Here is a 14,123-nt window from a genome sequence, read left to right on the forward strand (position 1 = left end):
GCCTTCCCTCCCACACCCTGTGGGCCCAGGAAGCTGTCTTCCTATGCTTTGGAACCACCCACCTTGAGGAACCAGAAACAGGAAAGAGTTTGGTGCCAATGAAAAACAGTAGCCTAAGAGTAGAAACAGTTGGGTGCTAACTTATGCTCAGATTTTGGGTGAGTATCTTTGCCTTTCTAGGCCTCAGTTTTCTCATGTGACAGTGGCTGAGGGACGACAGACTGGGTCAGGCCTTGCGAACAGAATCATTAATTCTGACAAATCTGGCCAGTCGGTTGTGGTTACCTGGAGTCAGCAGTGTGTTGAGAAGGATTCTGCAGCCGCATCTCGGCTCAGCAGGAGAAAGTGCAGCAACCAGGAATGGACTCTCTGAGGAGATGCATTGAAGCTGAGCCCTGAGGATGAGCAGGAAGCTGCCGTGTGAAGAGCTGGAGGAAGAGTGAGCTTGACCCTTTCAGGGAACAGAGAAAAAGGCCAGTGTGGCTGAGTTCTGTAAATCAGGGCTAGAGGGGGATGGAGTATATCATAAAGGGCATGTCACATAAAGCTCTGTAGACCTGTTTAGGAGTTTCTGTTTTCTAGCAAGTGCGGTGGAAAGCCATTGGAGAATTTTAAACCAAAGAGCAATGTAGTAAGATTGCTTTTACAAGATTGTAGGGAATCAGAGAGAATAAGATAAACAAATGCACAGAGTGGATAAACCATCAAGCATTTCCAAGGAGCTGTAGGAGTGAGATGTGGAGGAAAAGGCATGAAACAGAAGCATAGGGAGGGCTTGGGCCCAGGTTTCTGAGGGCCTGATACCAGGGTGAGGAGTTTGTCATTTACGGGGCAACAGGGGCAGGGGTGTTGTAGAAAGGCCAAGCAGAAGTGACCTGCTTCCAGCTGCATCTTAGGGAGGATAATGTGATGTACGTGGGCTAAATTTAGAGGAAAGAAACTGGAAGTGGGAGACCAGCGAGGAGCCCTTGACCCCTCAGGAAGGACTCAGGAGGTACAGTGGCAGTGGAAGGGGCAACCACCCTGTCTACAGCACTGTGGAAGTAGAATTCTAGTAGCTTTGCAACCATGGGGCAACTTGTAGACGTAACCATCAAAGGAGAAGAGGCCAAAACTTGAACCAAAGTGTCAAGCCCAGGTGAGAGGAAGTCTGGTGTTGCCATCCGCAGAACTGGGGGTGTCAGGGAAAGAAGCTGATCCGGGCAGAAACATATCAGGTTCTCTTCGGGGTGGGGTGTGGCCGAAATTCCAGGAAGGTTTCAAGAGGACAGTGAGAATGTGGATCAGAGCTCAGGGGCAAAGATCATGCCTGGAGGGACCAGTCTCAAAAATGCTAGGATTTGAATAACAGTCGGCACCATTGGAGTCATCAGGATTTCTGAGAGGAAGAGAAGTGGGCTGAAGGCAGCCTTGAGGAGCGGCTGCTTACAGGAGGCAGAAGGGGCTGAGAAGTTGTCAGGGAACGAGGAGCAGCAGTCGGGACGTGGGGGGAGATTGGGAAGGGGTGATGAGAGGACAGAGCTCTGGAAAAGATGGGGAGTCAGTCAGCGTGTTGGGCGGATTCTACAGAGCAGGTAGGGATACGCAGGCTGAGAAAAAGCTGTGAGGTGTGGGGCAAGGTTACCTTCAGGAGAACCATTTGTTGGGTCTGCAGGATTGTGGGCAGGGGGCGTCCACATTGTAGTGGGGTAAAGGGTCAGTGGCACGAGAGATCATAAAAGCAGACTTTTCTTTCGAGAAGGAGGAGAGTTCGATTACACGCAGGGCCAGGGTGGTAGATGGGAATTTGTCCCACCATTTCCAAGCTGCTCTGAAATCGTGTCGATGGCTGTCTTTTCCCCGGCATGTTGCTGTCATTTAGCATGGTGAGAGCCTTCTCTTCTTGGGCAGCTCTTGTGACTGGGTTTCAATTGATTACATTTGTACAAGGCTCTGTTAGCATCTTGGGCGTGTTGATTTTTTTTTTTTTCCTTAGAGCAGGAAGAGACTTTTAGCAATCAACTAGTTTACCCTCCTCATTTTACCATATAAGAAAAGTGAGCCCCAAGACATGTGGTGCTTTTCCCAGTAATTCCCAGGTCACATGCAGAATTTCTAGTAAAGACAGAGCTGAAATCTAGGACTCCAGGCTCCCGTATCCCACACCGATGCCAACAGCTCTCAGCTACCCAGGGCCTTTGAGGAATGTGATGTATGCAAATACACAGTTGGAGTGAAACAGGCTTAGATTCCAGTTTTATCACTTCTAGCCATGAAACCTTAACCAAGTCACTTCCTCTGAGTCTTATTAGAATCTTTATCTATCAATGGAGAATACTACTGTTATTAACTTCTGGTAGATGTGTCAATGTGAAATCATAGAAAATATATATATTGGTCTCTGCCCCTGGTTCCTGGCACAGAGCTCCTAAAATCCTTCTAATTTCCTAAGTGATAAGAGCACTAGGGGCATATTTTGTTCTAGCATTTGCTCTTTGACCTCAGTTCCTACACACAGAGCTCCTAAATGGCTTGGAATTTTCTGAGGGACAGGAGCATATTTTGTTCTAATGAGGTGACCCTTGGTGGGCTCCTGGATGGGGGCTGGTCACCAGAAAACTATCAAGCCATGATTAGAAGTTTAAACTTTCAGCCCCAATTCCCATCCTCCAGGAAGGGGAGAGGGCCTAGAAATGGAGTTAATGGTGGATCCTACCTATGCAAGGAAGCCTCCGTAAATACCCCACAAGTACAGGATTCAGAGAGCTTCCAGGTTGGTGAACAGGTGGAGGTCCTGGGAGAGTGGTGCACAGTGAGAGGGCGTGGATGCTCCATGCCTCTGCCCACATACCTTGTGCCTCTTCTACCTGAATGCTCATCTCTATTCTTTATCATATCCTTTTGTAATAAACCAGTAAATGTAGCTGTTTCCCTGAGTTCTGTAAGCCATTCTAGCAAATTATTAAACCCAAGATGGGGGTCATGGGAACCCTGATTTATAGCTGGTCAGTCAGAAATACAGGTGACAACCTGGGACTTATGATTGGTATCTAAATTGGGGTTGCGGGGAGACAGTCTTGTGGGTCTGAGCCCTTAACCTGTGGGGTCTGACGTTCTCTCTGAGTAGAGTGTCAGAATAAATTAAATTATAGGACACCCAGCTGGTGTCATAGAGAATTGCTTGGTGTGGGAGAAAAAAAAACACCCACATAGCTGGTGTCAGAAGTGCTATGAGTATGGTAGTAGTCTGAGAGTAAGGGACCAACACAGGAGTGTGTTTTTCCTTTATAGCTAGTCAGGAGGACTCTTTTGCTTGCAAGTACAGAAACTATACTCAGCTGGCTCAGACCAAAAAGGAAATTTATCAGCTCCCATAATAAAAACCCAGGAGGAGTTCTTACTTCAGGCGCAGCTGGACCCAGCACTCAAACAAATGCGTTTGGAATATCTTGCCCTCTTGGTGCCACTTTCTTCTGTGTTGGCTTTATTCTCAGGAAGGCTCTCCTATATGATGGGGAAATCGGACACCATTGCTCTAGGCTTACATTGTATCAGCCAGCATTTCCGATGGAAGGCGAGCTTTCTCTTTCCTAATAGCTCAGCAAGCGTCCTGGGACTGGCCCTCATTGGAGAATCTCAGGCCCATCTCCAAACCAGTAGCTGTGACCATAGAGCTGGAATAACCACATAGATTGACATGGGGAATGGGTAGTCAATCCCCCCAAGGAAAAGCCTGATGCTAGTTCTGGAGGAAGGAGGAAGGATATTTGCCAGGCCAAAGCAACAGCTACCCACTGCGAGGCCCAGTGCATTTCTGGGTACACAATAGGCACTTAATTAAATTCCATTTCCCCTTCCCATTCCCTCCCCAGACCACCCCACAATCCCTGCCTCAGTGACAGACCTCAACATGCTGAGCGCCAGTCACACTCCTTCCTTGATGGTCTGTGTCCTCTCCAAGGAGAACCACAGCCCTGTGTCCCTGTGCTGCCTTGCCTAACCTTGCTTGTGGTTCTCAGACCTCTCCAATAGGGCCCCATTTTCCAGGTACTGAATCTTTGCCATTTTTCTTCACGATGTTCTAGACTTTGGCTTGTTAACAGACAGAATGTCTCATCTTATCCCACTGACTTGGTTTCCCTTTTGCTGGCACCTGCTGCTCTGCAGCCTCCCTTCCCCACTCCCTCAGGCGGTTTTTAGTGCCATTCATGGCAGGATTGCTAGATGGGCACAAAGCCTCTTGCGGCTGGAGCGGGGTGCTGGGGCGTGACATTTAGGAAGACACCAGCTTCAGTTTTGCCATCGTGCTGTTGCCATCCTAGAAGCAGGTCTATAATTGAAATGATAAAGAGATACAAAGTAGGAAGCGACTACTAATTAAAATGATTATCCTTGTCATGGTATGGGAGAATCAGTCCCACGACATCTCAGCTTGGGAAAATTAGCAGGCTCCTTCCAGAGTTTGAACACAGTTTGCTTTGGTGATGATAAGAACATTCTATCATTGGTGGGAGCCCTGCAAACAGCCAAGACTGAAAAAAGGGGATTTTGGATTTTTTTTTTCCTTTTTAAAAAATCTGCCCTTTCCACATTCTTGCTAAATTTTTAGAATAAATCAAATCTCTCCAGAATAGATAAGTCCATGCCCAACCAACCCTCCCCCACCCCAAAAGATTCAGGGAGAAGCCGTCAGCATTATACAGTTATACTTTTTGAATTGGAAGGAACCCATTAACATCAGACCAAGTGATGTCTGGGGGACCTTTAACAACATCACAGTATCCATCAATTTCCCCCAGGTTATATCCCCCCCCAATAAAACCCTGCCTTAACATGCAACATATACCTTCAAAATGAGCCCCACCTTCCAACCCAATCGCTGCACCAAGCCCCTCCCATATAGCAGTTCTAGAGCTGCCAGTGAAGGGCCCTCATGTGCCAGGTCCTCTTGGCTGGGACTGCAGTGTCAGAACTGTCAGCCTGGAAGTGAGCACTGGACTGGTGACCGGCCCTCCAGGGAGCAGCTCCAACATTGCTCCTGGCTTCCAGTGGGACCTTGAGTCACAGCCTTCTCCGAGGGTTGTTTCTTCCCCCAAGAGAGGAATTCTCAGCTGCAAATCATTTCCATTTTTACTTGAAATAATGGGTAGGGAAGGAAAGTGGGAATAGGAAAGGGGTCTCAACCAAAGTCAGACTGGGGTGAACTGGGGATGGGGTGGAGATTCCCAGGTACAGCAGTCATGGGATTGGCCTGAGGGTCAGAGACTCCCCAACAGGTCCTGGCTTTGTGGGTGCCCTTGTTTGTCCACTGAGCCCTAAAAGTGTGCCACTCTCGCAATATTTTCCATGCCTATGAGCCTCGTGTGCTCATTCTTAATGCTATAACTTATCTTCAAGTTGGTCCCTTTACACACAAGAAGACTTATGTAATATAATAGGAAAACCAGGATCACTTGCCATATTGCCAGTGACTGAGAAAATACAGCCCTAATGGAGGCTCCAAGCCTCACACCTGTTCTTATTCTTAAAAAGGTAGAAGATGTGGCACATATATACAATGGAATATTACTCAGCCATAAAAAGAAACAAAATTAGGCTACTTGTAATGAGGTGGATGGACCTAGAGTCTGTCATACAGAGTGAAGTAAGTCCGAAGGAGAAAAACAAATACCGTATGCTAACACATATATATGGAATTTAAGAAAAAAAAATGTCATGAAGAGCCTAGGGGTAAGACAGGAATAAAGACACAGACCTACTAGAGAATGGACTTGAGGATATGGGGAGGGGGAAGGGTAAGCTGTGACAAAGCGAGAGAGTGGCATGGACATATATACACTACCAAACGTAAGGTAGATAGCTAGTGGGAAGCAGCCGCATAGCACAGGGAGATCAGCTCGGTGCTTTGTGACCACCTGGAGGGGTGGGATAGGGAGGGTGGGAGGGAGGGAGACGCAAGAAGGAAGAGATATGGGAACATATGTACATGTATAACTGATTCACTTTGTTATAAAGCGGAAACTAGCACACCATTGAAAAGCAATTATACTCCAATAAAGATGTAAAAAAAAAAAAAGGTAGATTAGTAATTTTTGGATAGATGTTAAAGACATACTGCACCAAACTGGTACTTTCTCCTTGAAAAAAATCAGAAAAATTGATAGAGGATTAAAAAGGACATCTTTTTTTCACGGATCCAATGTTATTAAACCGAAGGTCTCTGTGCCCCTTAAAACCATGTCAGGTACCTCTGGTGGTAAGGGCCCATTCTTGGGGACATGCTGGGATGTCCTCAAAGTAAGGCTGTTTTCTCATCTGGAAATAAGGAGGTAGGACCGGTGGCCTTCAAATGGCCCTTTCACTGCTGGGATAGAAGTACAGGTGTCCAGGGAAGTCCCCTGAATGCCATCAGACACCCATGGTATGGAATCACCAAGCTTCTGGTGAACTTTTAGACTGTTCTGGACTCCCCTGCATAGACTCCCAACCAGCTTCAGGGCCATGAAGATGCCATCGACACTAATGAGTTAGGAAATGTTCAAACCCAACCTGCCCCACTGGATGGCAGCCCCAGCTCTGACCTCTTTTATCTTTTTATTTCCATAGGCAGGGGGGAAGCACTACCACCCAACCTGTGCCAGATGTGTACGCTGCCACCAGATGTTCACCGAAGGAGAGGAGATGTACCTCACAGGTAAGCAAACCTGACCCTCTGTAAGGCATTCCTATTCACTCGTGAGTAGAAAGGAGATACAGTCTCCTTCCATCTCAGTGTTGTCTGTGCTTTTGGCTTGTCCTCAAAATTGTGATTCATTTGCCCCTCTCTGGGTGGTTCGGGGAATTGGCCGGTGTGGCTAATGTGAAGTGACGTGTAATCTGCCTTCTGTCCCTGTGTGCCTCCACCAGCTGCTCGGCTGGCCTGCTTCCCTGGCAGTTCTCTGAGCAGACTGCCTGGCTCTGCCAGTGGGTGGGAGGTTGAGCTGCTTGGGGCCAAGGGGTCAGAGAACAGGAGGATGTCTGAGTTGCAGAGTGTCTGCACCATCACAGCCCCTATACCCCCACCTCCCTCTCCCATCCCTTCCCCCCACATCTCAGAGCATCACACCAGGCTGCTGCTTAGTGTTCCCACGGACTCTCAGGATGCACCAAAAGGAATGGGAGGGAACCAAGAGTCTCCAAGAAGCAAATCAGAGCTGCTTTCCCTCTGCCACTTCCCGGGGTCCAGCCCTCTGGCCCCAGGATTCTTGCACCAGTCTCCTAATTAGTCTCCAGGTGCTGCTCAATCCTCCATCCTCTACCCAGTCCATCATTCCCAGGCCTTACAGTGTTCTCGGCAGAGCCCTTTCGAGAGGTCTCCGGGGCCCATCCCTGCTCACCTGTGAGATACACACACTTCAGCCTAGGATTTAACACCCTCTCACTGAGGGCTCAAACTGCCTTGAACAAACTCCACACTTCAGCTGCCCAAGCCAACTTTCAATCATTCCTTCGTCCATTCAAATACTCTTTCTCGAGGCCCTACCAGGTGCAGGCTCTGCACCAAGGTCCACAGTGTATTCCAACCTCAACCCTACCTCCATTGCCCTGTAGTCCAGGGGGGAGGTGGACCATGGTCAGTAGTCACACAAATACCTGTCAACTGTGAGAAGCTGTACAAAGGGGAGGAGTGTGGGACTGTGAAAGCACAGGACGGGGTGGGGAGGGCAGCAGGGAAGGTTCCCTGACAGTGGGCCGGGAGCTGGGGTTCAAAGGACGAGTGGGTGTTGACTGGGCAAAGAGGGGAGGGATGGGATTCGCCAACCTGAGGGGACTGAATCTGCCAGCCTCTGGTGGGTGAGGAAATGGCAAGTGTGGGAGACCGAGAGGAGCCAGTGTGTCCGGGGTGCAGCCAGAAGGTGAGAGCTGAGGTGGGAGGTGGGCAGGGCTGGCCAGGCTGGACCTCGTGGCAGGGATGGTGTTCAGCCCCTCGGATGATCTCATGGCCCTGGTGCCTCCAAGTAGACGCTCTTCACCTGCGTGCCTCCTGAGCACTGTGTCCTGTGTGCCTTGCTTTGGAGCGCCTACCATTGTAGGCCCAGTTTAGGCACTGCCCACTTCAGAAACTCCCCAGATGGCCCCAGCCCCACCCACAACTCACTGGTCCCTCCTCCTGGAACCCCCTCAGCCCTTTGTTTGCAGCTGGTCCCCTCCAGCTTGCATTGAGCCGTTGGCTGTCTCCCTGAGAACCTTGCTTCTGACGTTGGCCCCTCAGCCCTGGCACTGACCCACATGCGCTCACTCTACAGGTGATCGCTGTTGGCTGAATTGCCGTACTAGCCATCCGCAGATGTTTGAACAGCCGTCTTGGGGAGGGCATTTCTTGGGGAGAAACCTTCCTCCCAGTTTCCCCACAAGGCAGATGGAAGGTCAGGGGGGCCATTACAAGGAGCATATCTTCCTATCAAGCTTGTCCTAGCCACACATGCCCACGCCAGGAGTTCCCTCAACATGTAATGAATCCCCTTTGCCTAGAGCCAGTTTCTCAACCTCAGCACTGTTGACATATGGGGCCAGATAATCTTTCCGTGTGGAGACTGCCCTGTGTACTACAGGGTGTTTGGTAGCATCCCTGGCCTCTGCCCACTAGATGCCAATAACATACCCCTTCTCATTGCGACAACCAAAAATATCTCAGACGTTGCCACATGTCTGTCCCCCAGGAGGCATAATCAACCTGGGTTGAGAACCACCAGCCTAGAGCTATTCAGCAGAATCTCACGCCACCTCCTAGGAATGCCAGAGCAGGGTTCCTTTGTTGGACTGAGCGAGGTGACCATTTCTAAGATGCTGTGACTCTACAACTACTTACTTGTATGTACAGTCATGCAGCTATTAGAGGTGAATGGATCCCAGGCGTCACTCTAGGCTGTAAAGTAACAACCCTCATTGTATAGATGGGGAAAGTGAGCCCCAGAGACACGAAGAGATTTGCGTGAGAGCTCAAGGGTACAGGGGGCAAAGGGGGACATAGCCTTATGACTCCCACTCCAGGGCTCTCCCCATCTTGCCTCCTGAGACCCGAGCCCTGCCTGCTACTCAGGTCTCTGAAGGACTAGGCCTCCCCCTTTCCATGAGCACTGATCCCTCAGTGCCTGGGTCCCTGAGTGGTTCCTGCTGCAGGACCCTGTGTTATATGCTGGGTAGCCCACATGAGTCTCAGCAAACTGCATGGTATCTTCATGGACCCTGAGAATCTGGACTTTGCGCTTGGTCTGAAAGTTTGTTGCATGAATTCCTCTCCCCCTTCTCTGATGAAGATATTTCCTAGTGTTGAAACTGCTCTCATGTTCATATCACGAGAAATCAAGGTCTTTCCCTTACTGCCTGAATTCCCAATCCTAATCGCCCATTTAATGCTTTGAATCCTGGCTCCACTGTTTAGTAAGTTTTTGACCTTGAGTAAATCTCTTAACTCTCTAAACCCCTATTGCCTAGGCTGTAAAATGGGCTAGTAACAGTCCCTATAATATAGCAATATAGTAAGTTCCTGACACACAGAAAGCTTTTTAGTTCCTTCATGTAGCAGATACCTGTTGAGCACCGCCTGTGTGCCCAGTGCTGTCCTAACAACCGGAGACGTAGCCATGAGCAAGTCCCACAAGTTCCCTGCTCTCCTGGGGCTCATGTCCTCATGTATCAGTATCTTCTAAGCCCTGCTTTGGACCAGAACTTTACAGAATGCTGAAAGAGTTAAGTGATGAAGTGAGTAGCTTTGTCATCATGAGAGAGAATGCACAATCAAACCTTCAGCAGAAATGCCTCCAGGACGTGGAGACATTCTTGGTGATAAAGAAGGGCCTGTCACCCTCCTCCTTAATTATCCCCATCCCTGCCCCCCACCACAACCCGGGCTTCTGGGAGAGTGGGAGTAATTGCAGGGCATTCAAGGACCTGCCTCGAAGGATGCTGAGTGAACCTGGAATGAGAGGGTCCAGGCCATCCACTGCTAGAGTCACACTGACTCGGGCTGTGGGCGTCTCAGGAGTGGCAGCCACCAGGGGTTTCTGCTACCGCTGAGAGCTGGCCTTGTGTTTGCCTTGGACACCCTCTCCGGGCAGGAGTACCAAGACTCAAAATTATACTCCCCAGAAATGGCAAGAAAACTATCCTTCCAGGCAGCATAGGAGTGGTGAGAACCAGCCAGGAGGACTCCTGGATCCAAGCACCAGCACTTCTGCTAATGGGCTGTGACCTTGAGAAGTAACTTCTTTCTCTGAGGTCTCTTCCTTCACCTGTAAAATGAGGATAATTACACTGTCTTTCATTCATCCACTCAAACTGAGGGCATGCTTGTGCCAGGCGCCCAGAGGTGAATGAGGCAGGGGTGCTTGCTTCCGTGGTGGAGTTTACTGTCAGGAATGGGAGACCGACTTTCCTCAAACAGAAGTGCAAACATGCAGTGACAAGCTGCGATGAACGCTGTGAAGGGGAGGTTTGGGAGTAACTGGAGTATGTTAGAAGGCTCCTCATCTAGTCTGGGAGGCCCGGAGAGGCTTTGCCGAGGAAGGGAAATTGCAAGCCAAGACCTTGACATTGAGTAGGAGGTGGGAGGATGAGGAGGGGAGGGAAAAGTGTGGAGGCAGAGAGAACAGCAGGTGCGAAGGCCCACAGGGCAGGAAGCATTAACGTGGTGGAGAAACCGAGGCAGGCGCACATAACCCGCTGCCCAGAGAGCAAGCGTTCTCCACAGGGGCCTCAAGAATATTAGAGGGGAGGACGAACGTGAAGATGCCAAGTGCCCCACAAAGCGACGTGCACACGAGAGAGCGTGTTAGGAAGCCTGCAAATCTTATAAAACCAGTCTTGTCATTCCCGTGGCCGGACATACTATGTTACTGGCAACCAGCCTCAGGAGGTTCTTTTGGTCAGTTTGTTTGTGTTTTAATTGCTATGTAATGGCTTTCTGATGGGCTCTAATTGGGAGAAGTCTGACATCTGTCTGGATAAGAATTTCTGGGGCCCCAGGAGACAGGAGCAAGTTTTCTTTTATTTGTTTCAAGTTCTGTTGTGCAGTCTTTTAACTGTTTTTGTAAAGATGCCAGATTTCTAATCTGTTTGTTGTCCAAACCCTTCATTTGGGCTTCACCAGGAAATTAGGTCACTGATTTTATGCAGCAAAATATTAACCAAAATGCTGCAGGTTAAGGGCAAAACTTATACAAATATCACAAAGGTTACAGTTGCTGTATCTGTGGGAGTTTTTCTGAACTCAAAATGTGGTTTGTGAGATAGATTTTGCTCTTGTTCTAAATATGCCTGTACCTGGGAAAAAGGAAAGGTAGGCTTTTTTCTCTCCTTCTGTCTACACTAAATGCACTCCTATTCTGCGGACCTGAGACAGAGAATAACACTGGAAACATAGGATTTAAGCTGTATGTTTTCAAATAAGTCTCTGCTCTCATTTGTATATTCAATTAAAACCACCAGGCAGGAAATTGTTTATGAGATCCTAGGACAAATCTTGCTGCTAAGGAAAAGTATTATAACAAACTGTAGGTTCTAATAATAATAATAATAATAAATGCCATCAGCTGATATTTGCTGAGCATTTACTATGTGCCAAGCACTTTACTTTTAAATGCAGTATCTCATTTTATCCTCACAACCCTGTGAACTAAAAGCCATTCATAGACAGGTTATATCCCTGAGCCAAGGTTAGCTAGCCTGTCTTGCTTGGTGTGTTAAAGGCAATTTTTTCCATTTATTATCAGGATTCTTAGCCTGTGGTTCATAATTGCTCTTCTGAATTTGATGAATCCCCTGGCATTGCTTGCCAGATTTTGCATATGGTGTGTTTCTCTAAGGACAGGGTCTGTAGCTTTTATCAACTTTTCAGAGCTGTCCATGGCCCAAAATAAAGTGAAAAGTTTTAGTTCTGGGTTAATGCAAAATCCAGAACAGAGCCCTGAAAGCTTCTTTGATAATTATACCAAACCCTTCTCTTGTATAACTGACTCTATTTCAGATCATATATTTTTTTTCTTCAGTTTAGATGATATAAGGTCCTGGTACCAGGAGGTGTGTCTTTCTGGCTCAGCTGGAGAAGCCATTGGTATTTAGCTGAGGCCTCATTTCCCTCTGACAAGTACCTCATAAGCTGAGCTGATAGATGTTCAGGAGAGGTGCCGCCCATCATTATGGACTGTGGACACCAGCCCTCAGTCATCATCTCCACATCTCATCAAACCACACTTTAAGAGGCACTAACGTAATATTGGTTGCTATAATTTAGTAGCTTAACGTTGTTATTTTAAATTGGATCTCTCTACTGACAGCTTAGGTTGTAGGAGTTATGCTTAAAAACTTTAAATCTTATGTTTCCCCAATCCTGCTACATAATTTTAGACTCTTCAAACATAGCCTGTTAACTGAACTAAACTGACATTTCCTCAAGTCTGAGTCTTTGAAGCATATTTCATTTTAAACAGAGTGCATTTTAATTCTCGATGAGCTGCAAATTTGTTTTAGATTTTTAGGGTTACCAAACATCTTGAATCATACAGAAAATATTACAGCACAGTGGCTTAAGGTTTGTATGTAGATAGTCTGTTTCCAACTTGCTCCTCATGCCACAAACTCAAGACAGCGTGGCGATTTTCTCACCGGTTACATGTCACATCTACTTCACCAGCCAATTTGTCCATGTTGGTCAGAATTAGGTCCAGAGTAGCAGTTTCCCTGGTTGCTTCCTCTGTTTTCTGGGAAACAAAATTGCCTGCCGGGCAAGTCAGGAACGTGTCAGATGCTTAGGTGTTAGCTCAATGAGATGTTTTATTGGTCTGGACTTTTTAGGTGGCAGGAACTCAACTCAAGCAACGTTAGGTAAAAGGGGACTGATGAGCTCGCAGAACTTAGGAGAGTCCAGGAGCAGCACAGCCGGGTTGAGGGGCCCGCGGGGACAGCAAGTGGGTCTTCTCCCTGTTGCTTTTTGTACGTGGCCTCACGCTCTCCTGGTCCAGACTGACTGCCTCCCTGTCAGGGGAAGGAGGTCACGGCCAGCTCCCGGGCACCGTGGGCACAGTGAAGTCCCAAAGAGACTCCAAGGAGCCTGACTTTGGCTGCATGCCCACACCCAGGCCAGGGCAGGGAGACAGCGATGGGCGAGCAAGCAAAACGTCTAAGCTTCCCGAACCCCAATTTCCCTCTCTGAAAGCAGTGATAACCATAGGCCCTATGTCAGCGGGCTCTTGTGAGGACTGAATGAGCAAATGGCATGGGAAAGGTTTAGCATAGAGCCTGGCACCACCAGCTTCACCAGTGCAAGCTCATGATAAACACCCAGTCGTGTAGAAATGGCCATTCCCCCTGAGCCATGACTAATAAATGCTGGTTACTGTCAATATTACCATCATTATTAATAACACTTAGCACAGGGCTCAGCATATGTTATTGATCATTATTATTTTTTACTCAATTACCATTGTTATAAAGTACATAGCATAAGGCCTGGCACAGACACTCTCTAAATATTAGTTATAATCATAACAATAAGAATAATACGATTACTCAGTGCCTGACACAGATGAAGCACTCAATACATTTGAATTACGGTCCTAACTGTTATTAGTAGTATCCTGTGAATTACTGGGCATCTCGGGACTGCCATTCTCTTTTGCTTGTCCTGCCTGATATCCTCCATGGTAACCAGCATCACAGTAGCCAAGCACTTTCCTCCCTTAAGCTCTTTATTAAGCTTCAAGCCCACTTGATCACGTCAGGTCCAGGCAAACCGGTCTTTTCCACTTTTCCCGTGGTGCCTCATCCCTGGGCACCAGCCCAACCTTCCAGGAGGGTGCGCCGGCAGCTAAGCCCAGCTTCTGCTCAGTGACTCCACCTGCCCAGCCAGCCCTCTGCTTGCTGCATGCCCCTCGCTCAGCCAGCCGCCAGCTCTGGGAGTAGGAGAGTAAACGCCACCCACCACCTTCAAGTCTCTCCATTACTCCTTTCCCCTCACCCAAACTAGATCCTGGCAAACAGGGGGTTTTGGTAGGGGACAGGAGATAATAACAACAGCTACACTTACATAGTGCCTGTTCTTGGCAGACACTATTCTCAGTGCTCTATGTGTATTAACTCATGAATCTGCACAACAAATGTACAAGGCA

The 14,123-nt window shown here is 48.2% G+C and overlaps 1 protein-coding gene across 3 annotated transcripts in view; it reads left to right on the plus strand.

Annotated features, from left to right (window-relative positions):
• ABLIM3 (actin binding LIM protein family member 3) overlaps nucleotides 1-14,123 on the plus strand; it is a 148,599-nt gene that overhangs the window by 87,167 nt on the left and 47,309 nt on the right. For all 3 annotated transcript variants that reach the window (XM_081233978.1, XM_081233976.1, XM_081233977.1), the window contains exon 8: nucleotides 6,586-6,673. In XM_081233978.1, coding sequence (XP_081090104.1) covers nucleotides 6,586-6,673 — 88 coding nt within the window. The remainder of the gene's footprint in view (nucleotides 1-6,585; nucleotides 6,674-14,123) is intronic.

Source organism: Mesoplodon bidens (assembly GCF_964165515.1).
Source record: "Mesoplodon bidens genome assembly, chromosome: 4".
NCBI classification, from domain to species: domain Eukaryota; kingdom Metazoa; phylum Chordata; class Mammalia; order Artiodactyla; family Ziphiidae; genus Mesoplodon; species Mesoplodon bidens.